Source organism: Condylura cristata, unplaced genomic scaffold, assembly GCF_000260355.1.
Source record: "Condylura cristata isolate star-nosed mole 26May11 unplaced genomic scaffold, ConCri1.0 scaffold00027, whole genome shotgun sequence".
NCBI classification, from domain to species: domain Eukaryota; kingdom Metazoa; phylum Chordata; class Mammalia; order Eulipotyphla; family Talpidae; genus Condylura; species Condylura cristata.
Window position 1 is genome coordinate 24,855,114 of NW_004567128.1, and position 21,746 is coordinate 24,876,859.

The window sequence follows — 21,746 nt, forward strand, 5'->3', positions numbered from 1 at the left end:
AGAGAGAGAGAGAGAGAGAGTTTAGGTACCTTAAACACTCTATGCCCTAGTTTTGGGCTCCCAAAACTATCATATCAATCAACATTCCAAGTCAAAAGGTGAAGCCACCTGTAATGAAAGTTCAAATCCATCTTGCTGAAAGGAACTACGATCCGAACCTGGGATGCTGCAATCCTTGATAAATTTCTCCCAGCCAAAGGAACAAAGGAAACTGAAAATGGTAAAGTCAACACTAACACCCACGGTAAACTGCACGTCCAGAAAATTACGCCATGATGTTATGTTCCTCTACATACCTTTGTCCCTGGATTTCATCTGATGCCACAAATCTTTATTTTAGGGATTTCTGTACTCTGTGTATTTATTTTTTGGGGGTTTCCATATACATTGTTGATTATGTTCTACTATATACATCTGTATACCACACTTCCCTAAATCCTTTTGTCTCTACTGACCCAAATAAAGCACAAATAAATATTCGTTTTCCCATTTGTGGACTTAGCTGAAAATACACAGAGATTTTGGAGTCATCTTAGTAAAGATCTATTCTGAAACCACTAAGTTTTTGTGGAGGTTTATGAAAATACTGGAAACATAATACAAATTCTTCATTGAATAATACCACAAAGAAAACATGTTCAAGGAAGTGTACTTTGAGGATTAGATCATTTTAATGGCAGTATCAGAATCAACCTGTGGCTACTGACCATACACCTGGGCGTGAAATCTATAGGTGGGTGAGAGGTTCACAGAACACAACAAGCATTGGAAGGGTGTGACTGTTCTCAAGCACAAAGCATTTAGACATCTTGGTTGACATGTCTCTAATTTCAGTTACCTATCTGTTCAGATACACAGACATAACTTCTTTAAGAAAGAAGCCCCTAGATGCCACCCCATATTCGAACCACAAGTCAAAAAAAAAATGAAACAATAATCTTTCCACAAAATATTGTTGAACAATAGATACAGAAGAAATGTTCAGTCTTGCTAGTAACTAAATATTAAACACAACTATTTTCAACTCTCAAGTTTAGAAACTAAGAAATAGCATTTTCACTGTTAATTTGAGAAAGATTAAGAAAAGAATGATATTAAATGAGGCTGTGATGAAACAGAATCGGCTGGGATAGTAACGGGTAATATACTTGAGAAAAGCAATTTGAGTATCTATCAAAAACCTTAACCTTTCCATATCTTTAACTATTGCTTTATGTTTAAATACTAAGAAGATAATACCAACTTCTAGAAATAGTTGTTATTTCTAAAAATCTTTAGGGCAATGTTATTTACAAAAATAATATGCATACATATGGTCCAATAATCAGGTACTCATTAATAAACTATGCTAAGCCTTCTTGATACTAAATTATGTTCATAAAGACTAATAATACAGATCATGCATGCTTTAATGTCAGGTGAAAATATAACATTCTGTATGTAATGTGTCTATAAGAATAAATATGTAGCATACACACACACACACACACACTCACTCATGCAGAGAAAATTAATGCACATGCAGAGAAAATTAATGCATGATAAAATCCTGGGAGAAAAATATACCCAAATGTTAACAGTGGCTGTCCTTTGATAGTAAGACTTAAAAATTTACTCAAAAATAATCTATCCAGAATTAGGAAAAATATTTTGTCATGATATTATGTAATAATATCACTTACAAGACAATTTCCAGAACTCATTGTATAAATTATTAACTTTTGTTAAAGATTTCCACAATTTAGAGACTTAAAATTAAGTACTGAGAGTTACATAATTGCAAAACTTCCCTGTAAAATAGTCTATTTTCCTGTACATCATCACTAACCCTCCCTATTTCAGAAAATACTGTTATTAATTGATAGAAGTGACTTCTTGAAGGTCACAATTATATCAAATCGACTCAAAATAAATGCAACTCTTTGATGTTTTATGAAATTTGCTTCAGTTACCACCTAATGATCAGAATGGGAAAGAAGAGAAAGATGCAGATTATTTTTAAAACTCAGCTCTTTCCCTTAAGAGCTTTGAACACCATTAATACATTTTTATAAGATTATCCTACAAATATTGGAACTGAATAACATTGCTCATTTGTGTTTTCTAAACTGATGAATAAAATGCAATTATCGCCCAACAATTAAGAGACTGAATTTGGCATCACTACCTATAATTCCAAGCTCACTGGCCAACTATGATGCCCCAAAAGGCACAGAAAAACTATGGCTACAAAAAATGCGGATTACATGCTAACTATAATTTTGGGTTGTCGGGAAAAGTCATCATCACATATTTTTTTGTGTGTTTTTATAGCAAATATGAGTCATGACTTTTCCAACAACCCAATAAATTTAAATGTGTGTGTGTATATAGATATACATACATACATACACATACACACACATACACACACACATAAACACATACATATAAATATGCCCATTTTATATATGGCATATACTTAAATATACATGTAAGCATTTTTCTGGGAAAAGCATGTGAGCAAAGTGGGCATTCCGGCTGGTCAGGCATCTCTGCCCATATGCCATTACTAAAACCAGAGGGCCCTCCTGTCTCCTTCTAGTCTAACTTTCTAAAAGGCAACACAAAATAATGACTGTCTAGTGTTTACCTACACGCTGGATATCCAGAAAACCACTAGAGATTACATTTTAAATCTGAAGAATGTAATTCTCCAAAGGTTAAGCACCGACATGCCATATGACTCTGCAGTTCTACTTCTAGATACCAACACGAGACATAGAAACACATGTCCACACAAAAACTTGTTCACAAATGTTCATAACTACATTGTTCACAATAACCCCAAAGTGGAAACAAACCAAATGCCCATCAACTAATGAACAGCTAAGCAAAATGTGCTATAATCATACAATGGAATATTGTTTGTCTAGAAAAAGGAACGAAGAACTGACGTGCCCTACAACATGGGCCAGCCCTGGAAACATTATGCTGAGTGAAAGAAGCCAGACACAAAAGGTCACAACTGTGAGTATGTTATAGCCCTCTGAATTGCATGCTTTAAATGAATGAATTGTATTGGCATGTGAATAATCTCAATAAAGTTGTTTTGAAAAACTTAAGAAGATGAAATTTTTGAACTCAACAAGATTAATCAGTTTTTAAAATTTATTTTTACTGATGTAACACTGGTTTATAACATAATGTAAATTTCAGGTGTACAGCACTGTAATTCTACTTCTGTACATGACATCATGATCTACACTACCAAAAGCCTAGATTAGATTCTACCCGTCACTATATACTTGACCCCATTTACCCAGATGAAAACCTGTTTCCCACCCCCCTTCCCTCTGATAATACTGATCTGTTTTCTGTAGATAAGTTTATTATTGTCTTTGTTTTGTTTGTATCAAAAAGACAACCACTGTGAGCAGCTGGGGCTTAACCCCTGTGGGGATCTCCAGGAGACTCTGTGAACCTGCCTCACTGATTCCAAGCAAGAGGGGAGGAATCTGGGTTAATTATCATGCCAGTCTTTGGCAACAGCTCTTCCTGACTCTGTCCTGAGTGGCAGCCAAGAGGGGTTCCAGTAGCCAGAGGAAGTCCTCAGACAGATCTATTTGCTGCGGCCAGAAGCCAAAGGTGCTGTGTATGGGAGTGGGTGCCAAGGGGAGATGGCGGGACCCCTTCAGCTTTTGCTACGATGTCAAAGGTCTTAGCTAGAAAACAGGTCTGAAGGTGGTTCTGTTTCCTGAAACAGGGACCACTGGAGGTGAGAACGTAAGAGAACTGGGAAAGGAGCCTTAAGTAGTTAGAGAAATCAGGGACATGCAGGAAATTGTGGGCTCATGGGCATGGCATGAAGGAATCATGCTTGAAAATGCCCAGTTAGGGCCCTCCCTACTGGTGCCTCGAGTTAAAGTACAGCACTACGAAGCTAGCCTAGGCCTCTTCAGTGCCAATTCAATCCCCGGCCAGGGAGGTGAGCCACATGGATGGCGCAGCAGACCTCTCCTTTCTTGCCCACTGCTCCCCTCAGCTGTGTATTTCAGTATATCTGCCTGTTCTGTTCCCCATTCTGTCTCTGGTGGATCCTCTTACTGCCCCTGCACCTCTGGCCTGTACCCCAGTTCTGTATGCATAAATAAATAAATCTTAAAAAGAAAATGCCCAGTTAACATCTACCACATGGAACTGGAAAGTCTTTTCTTAGATCTTGGGTGATATTTTTTTTTTAAAGATTTATTTATTTATTTGTGCATACAGAACTGGGGTACAGGCCAGAGGCTCAGGGGCGGTGAGAGGCTTCACCAGAGACAGGGTGGGGAGCTGAATAGGCAGATCGACGAAGTACACTGCTGAGGGAAGCAGCGGGTGGGCCAGGAGAGGTCTGGCTCGCCATGTGGTCTCCTCCGGGGCAGGCTGCAGGCGGGAATCGAACTCATGAGGAAGTGGCTTCAGATTCTCAGTGCTGTGCTTTAACCCGCTGCGCCACCAGGGAGGGCCCTTGGGTGATATTTTTAAAAAGCAGTATTAGTTAAATAATAGTCTCTAGGTAAAACACCCTTATATCACCCACCTTACCTCAAAGATGCAGGAAACAATACTCAACTAGAGAGATAGCCAGGTGAGAGAAACACAAACTCACAACCCATGTTTCTACTATTCAAACCTTTCTGGCTTTTCGATTAGTGGAAATTATGCAAATCAATATACTTTCCATACTTCTTATATCTTATAAGAAGGATATATTTGTTGAGAAAAAAAGTCTAAAACTGCCCTTCTATGAGTGCAAGTATTATAGGCAAACCTCCGTTAGAAATATCAGGCAGGGCTCTCCCTGGTGGCGCAATGGGTTAAAGCACCACATTATGAAGCTCTCCGAAGCCACTGTGGCACAAGTTCAATTCCTGGCCCGGGAGCTGACCCACATGGCGTGGCAGTCCTCTTCTGACCCACCTACTGCTCCCCACGGCAGTGCGTTTCAGAAAATCTGCCTGTTCTGCTCCCCATTCTGTCTCTGGTGAGTCCTCTCACCCACCACACCTCTGGCCCGTACTCCAGTTCTGTAAGCATAAATAAATAAATCTTTAAAAGAAATATCAGGCAGATGTTACTATGACTTGCATATATATTTTGCTTATTCTGTGCACCTAGTTGCAAAAGCTCTCACTTTGCAAATTACTTACAGACATCAAGTTTCATGGTCATTGCGATCCTCATACATTGTATTTGAAAAATGATGCCAGAAATTCATATATAGAAAACATGATTTGGAGATTGATTTAATTCTATGTGCTAATATTTTCTGAGGAAAGGTATTCAAGCATCTTACCACACATACAATGTACCAATGCTTTTAATTTTAAATATTTTTTTAAAGTATGTCCAAAAGTGTCAGTAACAAGACAACACTACAGACAGCCCATAGATTTGGAACATCCAACAGGGGAGAGCCTGAGAGAGGGGAGGAGGAGCCCAAGCGACTATGGGGTGTGCGGTGGTGGGAAAATTATGGGGACTACACCTGAGGGGAGAAATCAAACATTGTACAAAAATGAACAATGGTGTAAGAAAAAAATAATTAATTATAATAATTAATCAACTATAATTTATTTATAGTAATTATATAAATAAATAAATTTCTGTCCAAAGAATCGTTGAACTTACAAACTCTTTTCTAAGAACATCATCTATAGGGAAAGGAAGCCAGATTGAAAAGGTATGCATTTACTGAAGTACAGAAGAACACAACAGGAAAAAAAAAATGTTTCATTCTCATCATGTTCCAATAGTTTTCTTTTTGCAAACTGAAGCCAGAAATAAAGCAAGTATAAACCCCAAATGAGTCTTCTGCCCATAAACTGTCTTTGCTTCCCCTACTTCATGGTCATCTCAACCTCTCTGTATTCTGTCCCACTTCTTAGGCCCCATCTACTCGATGCTCAATATTGTGCACTGGCAGACTGATTTACCCATAGAAAACTCATTTTCCCGTTGGACACATGAAATCAGAAAGGAAAGAACTAAAAGAGAAAAGCAGGCCACAGGCAGTGTGTTTTGGATGATCTGCCTTTTATCAACCATGCGATTTCCTTTCAGACACTGACTGTTCTTGTATGTAGCCCCTACTTACCCCTTATAAAATCAGAAATACACACTACCTATGAGTAAGACTCAAAACAAACTTGCAGAGGATACAGCACTTGGAAAACAAAACCAAAGTCATCTTAGTATCTATTCTGATTTAGTCTAAAGGTGAGCCCTTTAAAAGTACAGAGGCTTCTTTCACTGAAAAAGTATCATTTTGTGCCTAAACCAACAAAAACAAACCCAGGAAATGTAATTCACATCATTTCTTGTGTGTGTACATGTGCTAATCTGAAACAGTTTCCTGGTTGTTCATTTCTAGTACCTAGCATATAGAAAACAGGAGAAGTATGGGGGACTATAACAATGTAAGAAAACACATAAGAAAAAAATTAATAAAGACAAATTTAAAAAGAGGACATTCACGGGCCCTCCCTGGTGGCGCAGCTGGTTAAAGCACTACACTAAGAAGCTGAAACCACTTCCGCATGAGTTCGATGCCCCCTGCCCCGGAGGTGACCACATGGCGCCGCAGACCTCTCCTGACCCGCCTGCTGCTCCCCTCAGCAGTGTACTTCGTCGATCTGCCTGTTCTGCTCCCCACTCTGTCTCTGGTGAATCCTCTCGCCACCCCTGCACCTCTGGCCTGTACCCCAGTTCTGTATGCATAAATAAATAAATAAGTCTTTTTTTTAAAAAAAAAGAAGTAGCCCAAAATTTCCTGTTCAGATATTTCCATAAGTAATGGACTTTGTCCTTTTCAATCTGAGAACACAATCCTCAAAGTGAGGTATTATGAAACCTAGTTCTATTACATTTGGTTAGAAGGGCATGGGAAGGACAAGATACTTCTCTTTGAGTATGGGGGGTGTGTGGGGGGGTTGTGTGTGTGCTGTGGCATGGTTTGGGTGCTGGCCCATTGGATATTGTATTATATGGAATTATATATAGCCCCTTTTTCTATGCTTTTGCAATCATCTTCAAAGAAATGAGCTGGTTGAGAGAGTATGTCTTTGTCTCCCAGCTGCTTCACACTGCTAAATTTTCATAAGCTTGCTTTAGGTTCCCTCCCCATTCTGCTGAACATCAACCCCACCAGTCAGCAGTGGAGGGGTTATTCCTCCAAGTGGTGTACATGCAGCATGCACAGAGACCTCTATTTAGTAGTTCAGGGACCAAAGCAAAGGTTTCCTGTCTCTTTCCATCCCAGTAAAGAGTCCTTCTAGATGAAACAAACAAGAAACGCATTATTTTTCTGGCCCCTACATTACCTGTTGAATCATATCTCTGGACAGGCAGTTCAAAATTTTACAACTCATTTAGGTACTATCAGTGTATCATTTCAAGGAATACAATCAAAACGTTACGAGTTAAAATTACAGCATATACCCTTCACAATCTTTCCAGTTCACTCACTCAAATCCCTTTAATATGGTACTTCAATAAAATAATTTCTCAAAACTCCACTAATGTGAATGACCCTGCCTAAAGACGCCCAATCTTAACCTTTGTAGTTGAACACTTCCTACCAGTTCTCTCCAAGCTTGACATTTCCCCCTTGTTCATCTGGGATTCCAACATCTATTTTTACAATCATTTTCAGTGTCTTATTTTCCTGTGAAAAAAATCCCACAGGAAGCTGCATAAAATGGTGTTAAGGCTAGGGGAAGAACAGAGGTGCACATCAACAGTGTTATCTTGTCAAGAACTGAATCTACACTGAATCCAAGCCTGAGAAAGATTGATAGGCCCTGATCTTCTGTACCTCGTATTCACCGTTAAGGTTGTCTGCATCATAATTTATCCCTAACTGCAATGTCATACATTTCTCTAGTAAAAGTAAACACATCTTTAGCAATTCCAGATCACAGTCTATGAATCTCAGCTCTAAATCAGCCAGCAGAATAGTGAGAGGAAAAACTCAATCCCCAAGTCTGTTTGGACCCATGTAGTGGTCAGCATCCAGCCTTCACCCTCTGGCCTCTACCCTCCAGCCTCCAGCCTTCACCCTCCAGTCTCCACCCTCTACCCTCCAGCCTCCATCCTCTACCCTCCAGCCTCCACCCTCCAGCCCCCACTCTCTAGCCTTTACCCTCCAGCTTTCACCCTCCAGGCTCCACCCCTTGTTCTGAAATCTCTCAGGTACTCATAGGTGATCCAGGCTGACGAGGTAAAGCACTTTTCTCAGACCCTGTTGGCTTCTTACCTGGAAAATGCCAAGTCATGTAGTAGCCTCCACCCAAAACATCATGTCTGAAGCCTCATGTGACATGCAGAACAAAAATGTTATCAATCAGCGTTTAACACATGTACAGCAGCATGAGCATGACTGGGCAGTGGAAAGAGTTGACTCGTGATGCAGTCACAACAGAGACATCAATTAAGCCTACAGGGAGCTCTGGAGCTGAGATGGCCCTTTGCAGTTGTCACAAACTGAGTTATTAGGCCCTGGCTTCTAGATATCACTTCCGCTGCAGGGGTCCCCAGGGAAGAGTCATGCCCTTAGATGAGACAAATGCCCTCAGTCAAGGGCCATTCATGAAGACAAATGGTGATGCTACAGTAGCTAACACTCAACAGTCAGAATAGCTGTCCTGAAGGGGAGTCAGCCCAGTACAGCATCCACCCACAGCTACTGTAGGACTACTCGTAAGAAGAGTCAAGCTGAGATTTCAATGCCTGTTTATGTGAGACTTGAACTTAAGTTCCACATATTTAAAGCTGTATTTTATGGAAGAATATGTGAATTGGCCAGTTATCCCCCTGAAAATCCTATCACATCAGATCCTTGAGTTCTGACAGCTTCTGAATGAAGCTGTTATTCATTCTCCTCTCCTCTGAGTTATCTCACCCAGATGAAATTCATTTTCTCAGCATCAACCCCTCATAGCACCTGTCCTTGGTGCACCCCTCAAAGATGGGGATATGGATTATCCATCTATATATACCTAACCTAATGATAGGCAAATAGGGTACGTGATATGGGTTTAATTGAATGGGTCAATCAACAAGCCAACAAATGATCAAACTGGACTTCTTTTTCCTGCGGCAAGTTAGGAAACCACGTTTAATGAAACAAAGATAACTGAGTGTATGCCTGTATGTGTGCTTATTGTCAGGCCTTCGCAAGGACTGTTTGATTTAGACTAACTGGCAGAGCATGAAAGGGCTATTCTGAAACAGTCATGTGTATCTTACAGGTCTCCTAAATAAACTGAAATCTATCATAGGATTTGAATGCAAATGAGAGGAAATTAAGCTATAAAACATGAAACAGCTGTTTGATCAGCTGTTACAATATACTGGACAAAGGCTATATTCATGTCTTATCTAGGTGATAAAAACAATTATGAAGATGGTTTCTTACAGTTATTTTCTTCTGTACTGAAACACAATATAATTATTGAATTAATGATATCAAATTTCTAGAAACATAGGATAACTGGTAACCAAAACATTTTAAAGTACTATAAAAAAACATGGCAGGCATAAAGTATTGATTGCAAAAATAGTTTTGCTTACATATTTTAGAGGGCAAAATGTACTTGTTCCCATTGAAATTTTACAAAACTAAAGATAGCTGTAATTTCTAGTATCTAAAACTCCAGTTACAACTATAAATTGGTGAACTGTGGTCTTCTCTGAAATTTGCCAGAGGAGTAAAAATATTGGTTTCCTATTGAAGCTACTAAAAGCTCAATTATTAAATTTCTACTACAATGTAAACTAGTAAAACTTTCTTGAGGGTTGACAACTTTGCAATGCTTTAAAGGGATGCATAGTATGTATTTCTAAAATTTCCCTAAATAATCATAATTATGTACATCGGTTAGGTATAAGGATATTCATAATAGCTTTGTTTAAAATAACTTGAAAATAACAAAAATGTTTAGTAATAGGTGGTTGGTTCGATAAATTACAATACAATCCCATGATATCAAGATTGTATGGAAGAACAATTAAGACATACTTAAACATTCCTACTATTATTTATTTTTAAAGGGCTACCAATGAACACAGTAAATACAATAGAAGGCTTGCAAAAAAAAAAAAAAATAGAGGTGGTATAGTAACCGTGGCTAGTTTTTGTGGGATACAATTTTAGATAATTTTTTCTTGTTTATGTACAGATGTTCAGAATAAATATATAATTTTTGTAATTCATGTTATTTAAACTATTCCCACCTCTCAAAATAAAAATCCTTTAAATCGTAAATGCCAGAAAGAATGTGATTTCAGCTTTCATTTATAACAGTGGCCTTTCTTCTGAAAGGATTATGAGGAACTTCTGATTATTAATTAATTTCCACTTTAATTCTATACCCTAAGTTATTTAAAAAAAAAAAAGGCCTTGTTGATTAATGAAAGTTGTTGTAAAGAGCTTGTGACTTTCATGTAGAGAACTTGAAAATAACCCAAAGAAGTGAGATTAGATGAAAGTCGTAATTCTAAAGCCACCATTTAAAACAGAAACGCGATTTGGATCACAGGAATAAAAGATGTGGTCAGGATTCCAAAGTTCTTATAAAAGAATCTTGGGAAACACTTGAGTAGTAACCCAAAAAGAAAGGGGGAATCATTTAGGGTGGAAGGAGAATAAATAAAACTAAGGACATAGCAGGCCCTCCCCGGTGGCGCATCAGGTTAGGGCTAAGCTCTGCAAGCTGGCGCAGCCACTTCAGTGCGAGTTCCATCCCCACCTCGGAGTTGAACCACATGGCGCCGCAGACCTCTCTTGTCTGGCCCGCTGCTCCCCTCGACAGTGTACTTCGTCCATCTGCCTGTTCTGCTCCCCACTCTGTCTCTGGTGGAGCCTCTCGCCGCCCCTGAGCCTCTGGCCTGCACCCCAGTTCTGTATGCACAAATAAATAAATCTTAAAAAAAAATAAACTGAAGACCTAGTAATACACCTTCACATTATGCAATTGTGACAAATGCTGATGATAATGGTAATGATGGGGACAGAGTAAAAAATAGCACAGGTAAGGGATGACTAAAATAAAAATGAGAGCTTCAACTTTCAACAAGCAGTGGAAATTAATTAGGCAGTGACATTTAAGATGCCATTAAGCAAGGACTATGGTAACATGACTAACATTTGAAAGGTCAGCCCTATCAAGAGAGGCTGATTGTGCCCTCTCCTCCACAAAACCACAGGTTTCTAGAATAACTTTTATGTAACAAATAGGAAGAACTTGCTGTTTTCCAAGATGTGTTTTTGTCGTTCTTAAACTGTGTAACAACTGGGTAGAAAACCTCTATAATTTTTTTCAAAAAGGAAAATTTTAAATACCATGAAGTCCTTCAGTTCCAATGAGAAAACTTAAGAGAGAAAACACTGATTATTTTTGTGATACTTCTTTTCTGAGTAGGTTCTCAATAAAATAGAAAGCAAAGTGTATCTCTGAAGATCACTCTCCTGCTCTTGCCTATCCTCCGCCTTTCTCTGCCTTGAGCAGTCAAAATAACCCAGCTCACCAGAATCAAGAGTCACCTCTCCAGAATCACTGAATCACCTCTCCACCTGTTTCAGAATTTCTACGAGTCTCTGGGCTTCCCTGGCTCTAGGTTGTTGTTCTTCACCAACCAGACACACAGCTACCCACCTTATGTTTACAACAAAAATTCTTGAAAGCTGGAAGTAAGGGGTGAAAACAGGTTCAGGAGGGCCTCCCCAGGGGCGCAGGGGTTAAAATCTCAGCACTGTATTGCCAGCCACTGCAGTTCAAGTTCGATCCACTGCCAGGGAGGTGACTCACATGGCACAGCAGACCTCTCCTGTCTCGCCTGCTGCTGCCCTCAGCACTATGTTTTAGTATATCTGCCTGTTCTGCTCCCTACTCTACCTCCCCTGTACCTCTGGCCTACACCTTGGTTTTTGTGTGCATAAATAAATAAAAATAAATCTTTAAAAAAATAAAGAGGGTGGAGGTTCCTCAAACTGCTAAACATGGAGCTTCCCTATGACCCAGCAATCCCATTCCTAGGTATCTACCCAAAGGGCACAAAAACATTGACTCAAAAGGAAACCTGCACCCCCATGTTTATTGCTGCTCTATTTACAATAGAAAAGACATGGAGTCAACACAAATGCCCAAAAGTAGATGATTGGATTAAAAAGATGTGGCAGCAACCAAAAAAAAAAAAAAAAAAAACCCAAAACCATGCCACCATGCCTTTTGCAGCAACATGGATGGAGCTGGAACAGATCATGATTCGTGAAATAAGCCAGAAAGAAAAGGAAAAATACCAGATGGTTTCACTCAAAGCAGGAGCATAAAGGACCAGGCAAGAAAATAATAATACTAATGGACAGCTATAGACCACTCCGAGATATTTCACGGAAGTGGAGTGGGGAATGGGATCAAAAACAGTGGGGGGAGGGAAATGCACTGGACTATGGTGATGGCACATGGGTGATCTGGTGATGGGAAGCCCAAGGGGATTACAACTGAGATGGGAAAAGGCATAGAATGATGTAAAAATAAACTATTAAAAAAAAAAAACACCCGCGGGGATTACAATTGAGATGGAAAAAAAATGTACAAAATGATGTAAAAATAAACTTTTGTAATAAAAAAAAAAAACAGGGGAGGAAGGGAAGTGCACCAGGGACTGTGGTGATGTTTCCCAAGTGCTAGGGGTGATGAGAGAACTATAAGAACTACACCTGCGGGGAGAAATCAAATACTGTTCAAACATGAATAACGATGTAATACAATACAAATATAAATTAAAACGATCATTAAAATAAATTTAAAACTATGGAATATGAAAAGTTTTTGGAAACGAAAGTTTTCAATGCCTCCCTGTTTCCAACCGAGCTACTCATTTTGATTGTCAGAGTCACATTGTTTCATCCTGCCCCCCATCAGTACTAAATGTTTCCCGAATCTCCCAATCTTATTATTCTAGCCTTGTTTTATATTCTACCTAGCTAGAAAAATCACCTTAAATGAAACCCATAGCCCTATGCTTTATATAAGCACTCCTTTCATCTTTAAAGCTGCTTTCTTCTTTACCCACCTAAACCTGATTATTCTTTAGAATCTATTCAAATTCTACTCCTTTAATGTTCCTCAGATCTTCAATGATTTCTTCTAATTAATTTAGCTCCTGGGTCCCACAGCACAGAACTCAATTCTATTTGCAATCATCCTTATTGCTTGTATTCCTGTCCTTGTAATCAGCTGCATTTTAACTTGCTCTTACCCTTTTTCTATACCATCCTTCATTAAGCAAATGCAGACTGTATTTAGAAACATTGCCCACTGGGAATTGCTTTTCTATAGTACTTGTGTTTACTGAGTTCACTAAGGGGGCTCAATGGATCCATTCTGTGCATTCAAGTAGTTAGTGATTTTTACCTTCCACCTGGAATTACTCGAATTGTATTTCCTCCTAAATTTGACAGTAAATTGATTCAAAAGTAATGTCTGTGAGTCCTAGACACAGCCCTTTGCCTTCCCTCTGTCTGTTTTTCCTTGTACTGAAAACTAGTGTTCACAGTAGTAAGAAAATATAAAGATGGTTCCATCTTCTGTCACCAATGGATTCTATTAAAGCATATCTTTTGGCTCAAAGGAAGTTTATATTATTTAGATGCTCAAAATCAGGAAGGCATTGCATACCATTATACCTCCTCTCTGATGGGGGAATAATGACTTCTATGCAGAATGCAACTAAAGAGTTAAGCCTAATTAGGGTCCCTGCAAAAGGGGAAAACTGTATGTTTTAGCTGAGCAAAGCTCCAAAGCTTTTCTGTTATGGAGATGAAAACACTCATCAAGAACATAACTGCACAATTTAGCTCACGTTTTTGACTTACAAGAATATTTAACCTGGAAATTACAGATCCCCTCAGTTAAAAGTATTGGCTGTTGGCCCCTCCCTGGTGGCGCAGAGGGTTAAAGCACAGCACTAAAGAAGCTAAAGCCACTTCAGCATGAGTTTGATCCCCGCCCTGGAGGTGACCACATGGCACGGCAGACCTCTCCTGACCTGCCCACTGCTCCCCTCAGCAGTGTACTTCGTCAGTCAGCCTGTTCTGCTCCCCACTCTGTCTCTGGTGAATCCTCTGATGGCCCCTGCACCTCTGGCCTGTGCCCCAGTTCTGTATGCACAAATAAATAAATCTTTCAAAAAAAAAAAAAGTACTAGCTGTTGAATTACCAAAAGAGCAAACATAACATTTATAGAGCATTCCAGGAGTTAGCCCTGGGACCATCACTCTACTACATAAGAGAGAATCTGGAAGCTGAGGAACTAGCAGAAGCAACGTGTTGAGGGGCACAGGTTAGATTTGAAACCTTTTCCTAGTCCCCAGGGCTTCTTTATTTAACTTGTTGCCCTGCCTCTTCCAAGAAATTAAAGGCTAGCTCTATTCTCCTAGTAGAGATGGTGGCTGCGGGACTTACCTTCTCTGAGTTCAAGGACTGAAAATACTCAATCCTTAATCAAGGAATTATATCAATTTAATTTAATTTCTAGGGGTAATGGTGTACCGGCTCTTTTACTAAACACCAGAAATAGGGAGATAAAGCATACCAAATCCCTGATTTTGAGCAGCCTACGGTTGAGTGATGTTACACAGATACTTAGACAGGAGATTTAAATTTAAAACGGAAAATGAGATGTAGTGATTAAGATCTGCATGGAGCATCTATGAGTGAAATGGACATTAACTCCCAAGACTAAACTTAAGTTAATGGTAGTTCTGGTTCAGACCAGTTGATACGTCCATATTTCATTTGTCAAAAGTGTTCTCGGGCATCTGCCGCTATAACTCATTATGGTCTTGTCACCCGTTACAGTTTCATTATTCACTAATTTTAAATGCTACTAGAAGAAATTCTAATTCACCATATATCAGTCAAGTGCATGTACATACATGACTAGAATTATGACAGGAATCTTAATCGAAACATACTAACATTAGAATTTGGTAATAACACACTAGATGTCATTATTGATATCTAGTTAAATGACATTTGACACTAAAATGTTATATGGATTTTTTTCTAGGTCGTGGACCATGGAAATGCTACTGAAGTCGAAATCTTAGTGATGTAAATTAGAATCTAAATTACCTTTTCAAGTTCACAGGAAGAATTTGACCCCAAAGCCATCTTTGCATTTATTGTCCAACGTAGGAGAATCACTAGAACAGTTGGTTTTCAGTTACAAAGGCAGTATTTTTAAATAAATTTTGATGACAAACATTTCAGTTGCATAAGATAATGCCTTACTGAAATCATCTCAGCGTGTATGACTTTGTAGCCATGAGCGTGTGAAGAAGTGATAGCAAAACAAATTTTAGTTTATTGTTACAGAGAAAATGACTACTCTGATAATGGGCAAAAGTTAACAGACTGGAAAAAGGGTCTCCTGCCATGACATTCAGGAAAACCAAAAAGGAAATATTCTAAATTGAGTAAGAGCCAGGTGATTGTAATATTAACATCTGTTGGGAGCAAATAAATTAGAAGTCTTCATCTAGAAATGTGTTTCACATTGAGTTTCTGACATATGCATCTCTTAAATGTACATTAGAGATCAAACTTACGCTTTTTCTTGAAATTTAGCTGCTGGCTTTCTTATACCATCTGTGCTAATGAATCATACATAGGCAAAAAAAAAAAAAAAAGTAGGTCTAGGAAGTAGAATCCCTGTTACACAATAATACTGTGTGTGAGTGTGTGCATGTGTGCATGCTCATATGTGTGCCCACTACCCACTTCGCTGACCCAAACCTTGATAGTGGAGTCAGCTGGCACAATGGCATTTCAGACCTCCCAAAGATTAAAGGCCATTTTGTTAGGCAGATTAACAGTAACAAAGTCTACTGTGTGTCTGCCAGATAGTGAACCTCCTTCTGATCCTACTGTTCACAAGTGCATGCACTTTCTTTTTAAATCCTCTCAACCACTTTATGAAGTAGAGGCCATTATTATGTCCATTTTTACAGATGAGAAAACTAAGGTACAGAAAGGTTCCCAGGTTTATTTAAAGGGTGAAGTTAGTGAGTGGTAAACCAGGGTAGATGCTGTTCACTTCTGTGCTCCTTGTTCATTTCTACCACTGGCTCTGTGCAATATGGAACCTGAAAACACAGGCAGAGAAAGAAATTGTTGCTACTGAGAATGGCCAACCCCAGCCTCAAACCTGCCCCAGTGACTTCCCATGACATATAAGTACCTATATATTGGGGCTGCAGTGGCACCTGGTTCTGCCCACCTAGCCCACCTAGCCAACCCCTCGCAGATACTAGAATCAGGCAGCAATTAGAATGCAATTTTGTCCTCACAGAGCTTCTATAAAAAGTCAAGCTTCTAACACCTCAGCCAGCATGTGGGCAGTGAGCAACATGCTAGTCTTTTGTTTATTATTATTAAAGAGTTGATATTATTAAGTAAATAATAACACTTATTACTGATGCATTCATTATGTATTTTAACTAAGACAGCAGTGAGGTGGCTGACTGAGGTAAGAATCAGTCAGACTGTGCAGATGCCGAGACACAGATCTAGAGTTTCCAGAATTTCTCTTGATGAGACACCATGGGCCTCACATACTGGAGGGAACAAAGGGCTGGGTAAGGGATGGACTGGAGGCAAGAAGGCCCCTACTGGTGGCAAGAAAAATGATTTTTTAGGTAACGAGGGAAGAGCAGCTACTTCTGCTTCCACAGATGAATAAACCCTAAAAGCTAAACAAGAATATATTTAACAAAAGGTAGCATACCCAACTGGCAGCTGAAGCCATAATGGCCACCACTTGCACTGTGTTCTAGCAATCCCAGCGACAATTCTCTCTTCCAATAAAAGGAGTGTCATTTTAAAGACGGGGCTGCTGGAGAAAAGGAAGGTGACAGAACTTTCAAAATTCCATAAAGGAAATGGTATTTCCAACAAGTTTGTGGGACACTAAGCTCCATCCTGTTTTAAAATTGCTGTACTGTCTCTCTGATGCCTTGTCCTTGACTGGGATATACAAATTTTCAAGCACTTATCAGGAATCTTCTCGATTTTTCTTCATCAAAGGTGAGAAGGTTTTGCCCTATTCACACGTCAAGACACCTACCTTCTGTGCCCCTCAAGTCAAGATCCCACGTCAGTCACCTGACACTCTCTGCCCAGGTTACTCCCGCCACCGGCAGCACATATATGCACCTGCTCACACAGATCACCTGCCAGCTGGTGGATACAATTTGGAAGCTGGTTGCTACTTTTCCAGAATCTCAGCCAAGTGTCTGCCACCCTCCTCTCTCAAGCTTGGAAAACCTTTCTTTCCCCTTTCTGCTTTGTTTCCCTTTTTAGATTTTATTTGGGACACAGAGAAAGAGTCATTTCAGAATTGCCAAAGATAGTTTCCATGGTTCTACCAACCCAAACACTAAAACTGAGATTCGGGCTAGAAGCAAGCGTGTGGCTTCCATGCGGGAAATGGTTCTACTCCATCAAGTCTCCAAAGAGTTCCTGCTCCTTAAGTGAAAGACACTGCAGTAGATGGCATTTCCATACCACACACACTTCTGAGGAAACTATTCTACAACTGCCTTGGGATTTTGCAAACACCATGTAAGAAGGAAAGTTATATATTAACCAGCTATATCCCCAGTACATCTCTCTTTATCCCAAAGGGATTGATTAAAATTTGCTGACAGCTTTAAACTCTATCAGGGAATAGCCAGAATAGCTCGAGTTGAGTAATTAACAAAGTTTTAAAAACTAGAGAGAAATTCAGACACTTTTAAACTTATGTCAATTTGTTGGTTAATTATAAAATTCCAATTTCATCACCTTCCCCACTCCCAATATGATTTGGCAGGCGAAACAAAAGGGTTGGCAGTAAATAGATGTGAATTTTAAATGCAGTCGATTGCTACCTTGTTGGTATAATGTTAACTAAAATTCACTAATTCAACACATGTATTGAATGCTAACTGGACCAGGCAGAGCTCTGAGGCTGGGGTCGATAACTTAAAAACTAGCGAATGAGAAAGATATTGACTAAATAATTACATTATAAGTGAATAATCAGAAACTCAGAAAAGAATGTCAGGTGAGATGGCATGCCTGAATGGCAGATTAGAGTGAAACAGTGGTACCCACTCCACTCTGTGGGGTCAGGGGGCGCTGCCCTGGGAAATGACATCTGAGTTAAGATCTGAGGTTACCAAGTGTTTTTTTTTTCAGTTTCTTAGTATCCTCACCTTTCTCATCAAACTACAGAAAAAGACTGAAATCTCATCCTCTCTGTGCTGGATGTAAGCACCCTCTCTTCCAATGAGGTGCTGGGCCTCGTCTCTCCTCTTGACACTCTTGGTTTGGACCATTTTACTTCAGCAACTTCATAAAAACTTCTTGACACTCACACATGTATACCAATCATTTCTAAGAGCTAAACACATCTGTCCTTGGTTGCCCTCTCAGCACCTCTATCTTCACCCCCAAACTTAGTCTTCTTCTTCACATTCATCTTTTTGCTAACAACAGCACTGGATTTCTGTCAGGTGATGCACGTCACTCTGCAAACGAAAAGTCCTCAGCTGTTCATTCACCACAGAAGGAACTACCTCTTTTGCAGATGACATATAAGATACCTCATACTTTATCACAGCTGATCTTTGTTCATCCAGACTAGACACCCCCAATTCAACATCATGAATTACTTAAGGTTTCCTGAACCTGCTACCATGTGCTCTCACAAGTGTGATTTTATACAAGCTGTTCTTTAGTTCAAAATGCTTTCTTCATCTAGTCTCCTAGGTGAATGCATTCAACCTTTAAGACCTTCTTTAAACGTCACCTCCTCTGTGAAGCCGACCCAGATTTTCTCAGAGAACCACATCCTCTCTAGTTCCGATACCTCCTTCATGCATATGTTAACTTCATGCATATGCTACATACATCCTACATTTATCCTAGGTCACTAGTATTAACTGTACATGACTATATCCTCTAGCTTGTGAATACCCCAAAGGCAATAGCCTTGGATAATTCATATTGTATTCCCTTTGGTATGAAACAGGAAGTAAATATTCATTGAATGCAGGAATAATGAAGTAATGAATAGACCAATCTTGTGACATGTGCTGCTTTCTACCTTGCATTATACCATTGCTTTGGTAGCTCAGCTCCCTTCCAGGATTGACAAATCTTCTAGAGCCAAAACAAGGAGACCCATTTCTGCCTACCCTACCAGTCTACCTTAATGCCTATCATTTGAATAAATGAATAAAACTCTTGTAGGACTTGTGTTAAATGTCAGACCTTGTAAAGCTATTTTCACATATGGTGTTTCATTTGCCTCTCCCACTGACCCTGTAATCTAGTTAGGATGAATTGGTGTTATCCTCATGTAACAGGTAAAGCAACTAAATAAGACTCTGTACCCCTATATCCTTGGGTTTTTGGAACAATGCCTATTCCATGTAACGTTCTTGACAAAAGACAGACCTACTCATCAGTTCTTTGTTTTGAAAGTTTGAGGTTAAATATAGAGCTTTACCACTGCTTGCTAAATAGCTAAATCCTCATCTACCCTTCCCAGATGAATTTAGCATGAATAATTTCAGTGCGTTTGGGATATGAATCGGAATGGGAAAAAATAAGGGGAAAACTGAAGGATCAGAACCCATGAGACCTATTTTGGGCAATAAAAGGGCTTTGGGGCCCTGGAAAGAGAAACTTCTGCTTTCATAAGATGGGGTACTGTAGGCAGCATCAAGAAGGACTTACTAATAGTCTCCAAAACACAAAAATAGATATGCTTTTAAGTACAAGTTCCTCTAGGAGAGAAGATGTCACAAATACTGAAAGAAAACGGAATGCCTGTCACCCTCACTCCCGTCCACATGGGCAGAGTGGTATGATCTGACCCAAAGGTAAGAAGGCTGGCTTGAGGGAACCTTCAGCACAGGACCAGGGGTTGCCCCAACATCCAACACCCTGATTTCCTCACCGGGCCCAGGAGAGTAGGGGCACCCCTGCTCATCTCAGGGGGAACAGGCTGAGTCATACATAAGGCCAGTCTTAGACAACACATTCATGGACACTGGCGGTTCCTAATTATTGCTCAAACCCTACGAGGACCCTGACATTTGGCCAGAGCAACCTCAGGGGTCCATAGGACTGGGGGCTCTGTAAGCATTAGTTACACCCCTGAGCCCAGCCCACAGGATCAGCTCAGCTTGACCCTCCTAAGAAGTGAACTTCCCCATGCCTCTTTCTCCTTCGTGTGCCTGGCTTTGTGGAGAGGGAAGTCTCTGTCCCCATCCTGCCAAATATGGGCTGCGTCAGACAGCCGAGTTTCTCCACCCTAACTTTGCTGGGTGACGTGGCTACCCTGTACTGGGGTGGAGAAGGCCCTTCAACCCCACGCAGACCTATGGCAACCACAGGACCGCAGAGAAACAGAATCAGAAGGGTCTTTGGCAATGGATGGTCCAGGTCCAGGGATCCAACCCCTTCCTTTAGTACCCGGAGCTGTTCCAGATCCTTTTCCTGGTGCCAGCATAACATTTTGGTATCTAGCCAGCTCCAAGCAAGTGTCCAGGTCAAGCAGGCGAAAACAGCTGACATTTGCCTGGGGCAAACTACTGACTTTTACGCCGTTCCACAGGAGTCCCTAGCCTCTCGTTCCCTTTCCCCTTGCTCCGAAAATTCCAGCAAGCACCAGGCTGGCAGCCTTCCGGGGAGAAGTTCAAAATCTGACCCATGCCCTTCGATAGACATCCAGCCCCGCTTCTGTCCAGGGGCGCATCAAATCCTTTCCCGATGGGAGGGCTCCATGTGCCGCACTCGGGATCCGCTAGATTCCCGGGAGTGCACGGAGAGCCTCGGGGCTCCAGGAAGCAACCCCCGCCCCACCGCTGCCCCGCGCGCCTCCCCAAGGGCAGCCACCTGTCTCAGCGCTCGAGGAGAAAGGAGGGCGCGCAACCACCACTGACCTGAGATGCCGCCCCCCACCACGACCACGTCATATTTGTTGCTCATGGCGGCTTTCCTGTCGCGAAGAGGCTGGCGGCCCGCTGCTCCGGTCTCCGGTCTCGCCCCCGCCCGCCGCGCGGCCCCAGCGCACCAGCACCTCGGCGGAGCCGCTATATTGCCCGCCCAGGGCGCCCCGCGCGGAGCCCCGCCTGCTGCCGACGCGCCGGCCGGGTGGAGCGTTGGGCCCCCGCCCCCGCCCGCAGCCTGCAACCCAGACCTGGGGGGTGGGCGCCGGGCCGCAGAGTTCTCCTGGGGCCGCTGAGAGTCGGTCCCAGGGGCAGGACCCCCTTGCTCCTTCTGGGCATTTCCCCAGGCTGCCCTCCCCGTCGGAGTCACTACCCAGACTACCCTCTTTCCCCTTCAGAGCTATTGAACACGGGGGCTGAAAGCATGGCGGGCTGAAAGCATGGCGGGCTGAGGTAGCTTCCTCCGTACCCCAGTTTTTCCAGTAGGAAGCAGTCTAGCGAGTAGCCAACATTAGTGAGTTTTCCAGATACCAGATACCACACTAAGTGCTTTCTGTGCGTGATTCCAGTTCAGCCATACAACGATCCATTTTACAGATGCCAAAAGCGAGTCTTTGGTGAGAGGCGAAGGTAAGATAAAAAGTCCTGAATGAAAAACAATAATCTGGAAGATTCCAAGACCCGCTTTGACCCACCACACAGTATTGCCATT

General features: G+C 41.0%; 1 protein-coding gene across 1 annotated transcript in view; it reads right to left on the reverse strand.

The window, feature by feature from the left end:
• Positions 1 to 21,140, reverse strand: part of MAOB (monoamine oxidase B) — a 97,731-nt gene extending 76,591 nt beyond the window's left edge. Inside the window, exon 1 of the mRNA XM_004689962.2 lies at positions 21,029 to 21,140. Coding sequence (XP_004690019.2) covers positions 21,029 to 21,074 — 46 coding nt within the window. The 5' untranslated portion in view covers positions 21,075 to 21,140. The remainder of the gene's footprint in view (positions 1 to 21,028) is intronic.
• Between the last annotated feature and the right edge of the window lie 606 nt (positions 21,141 to 21,746).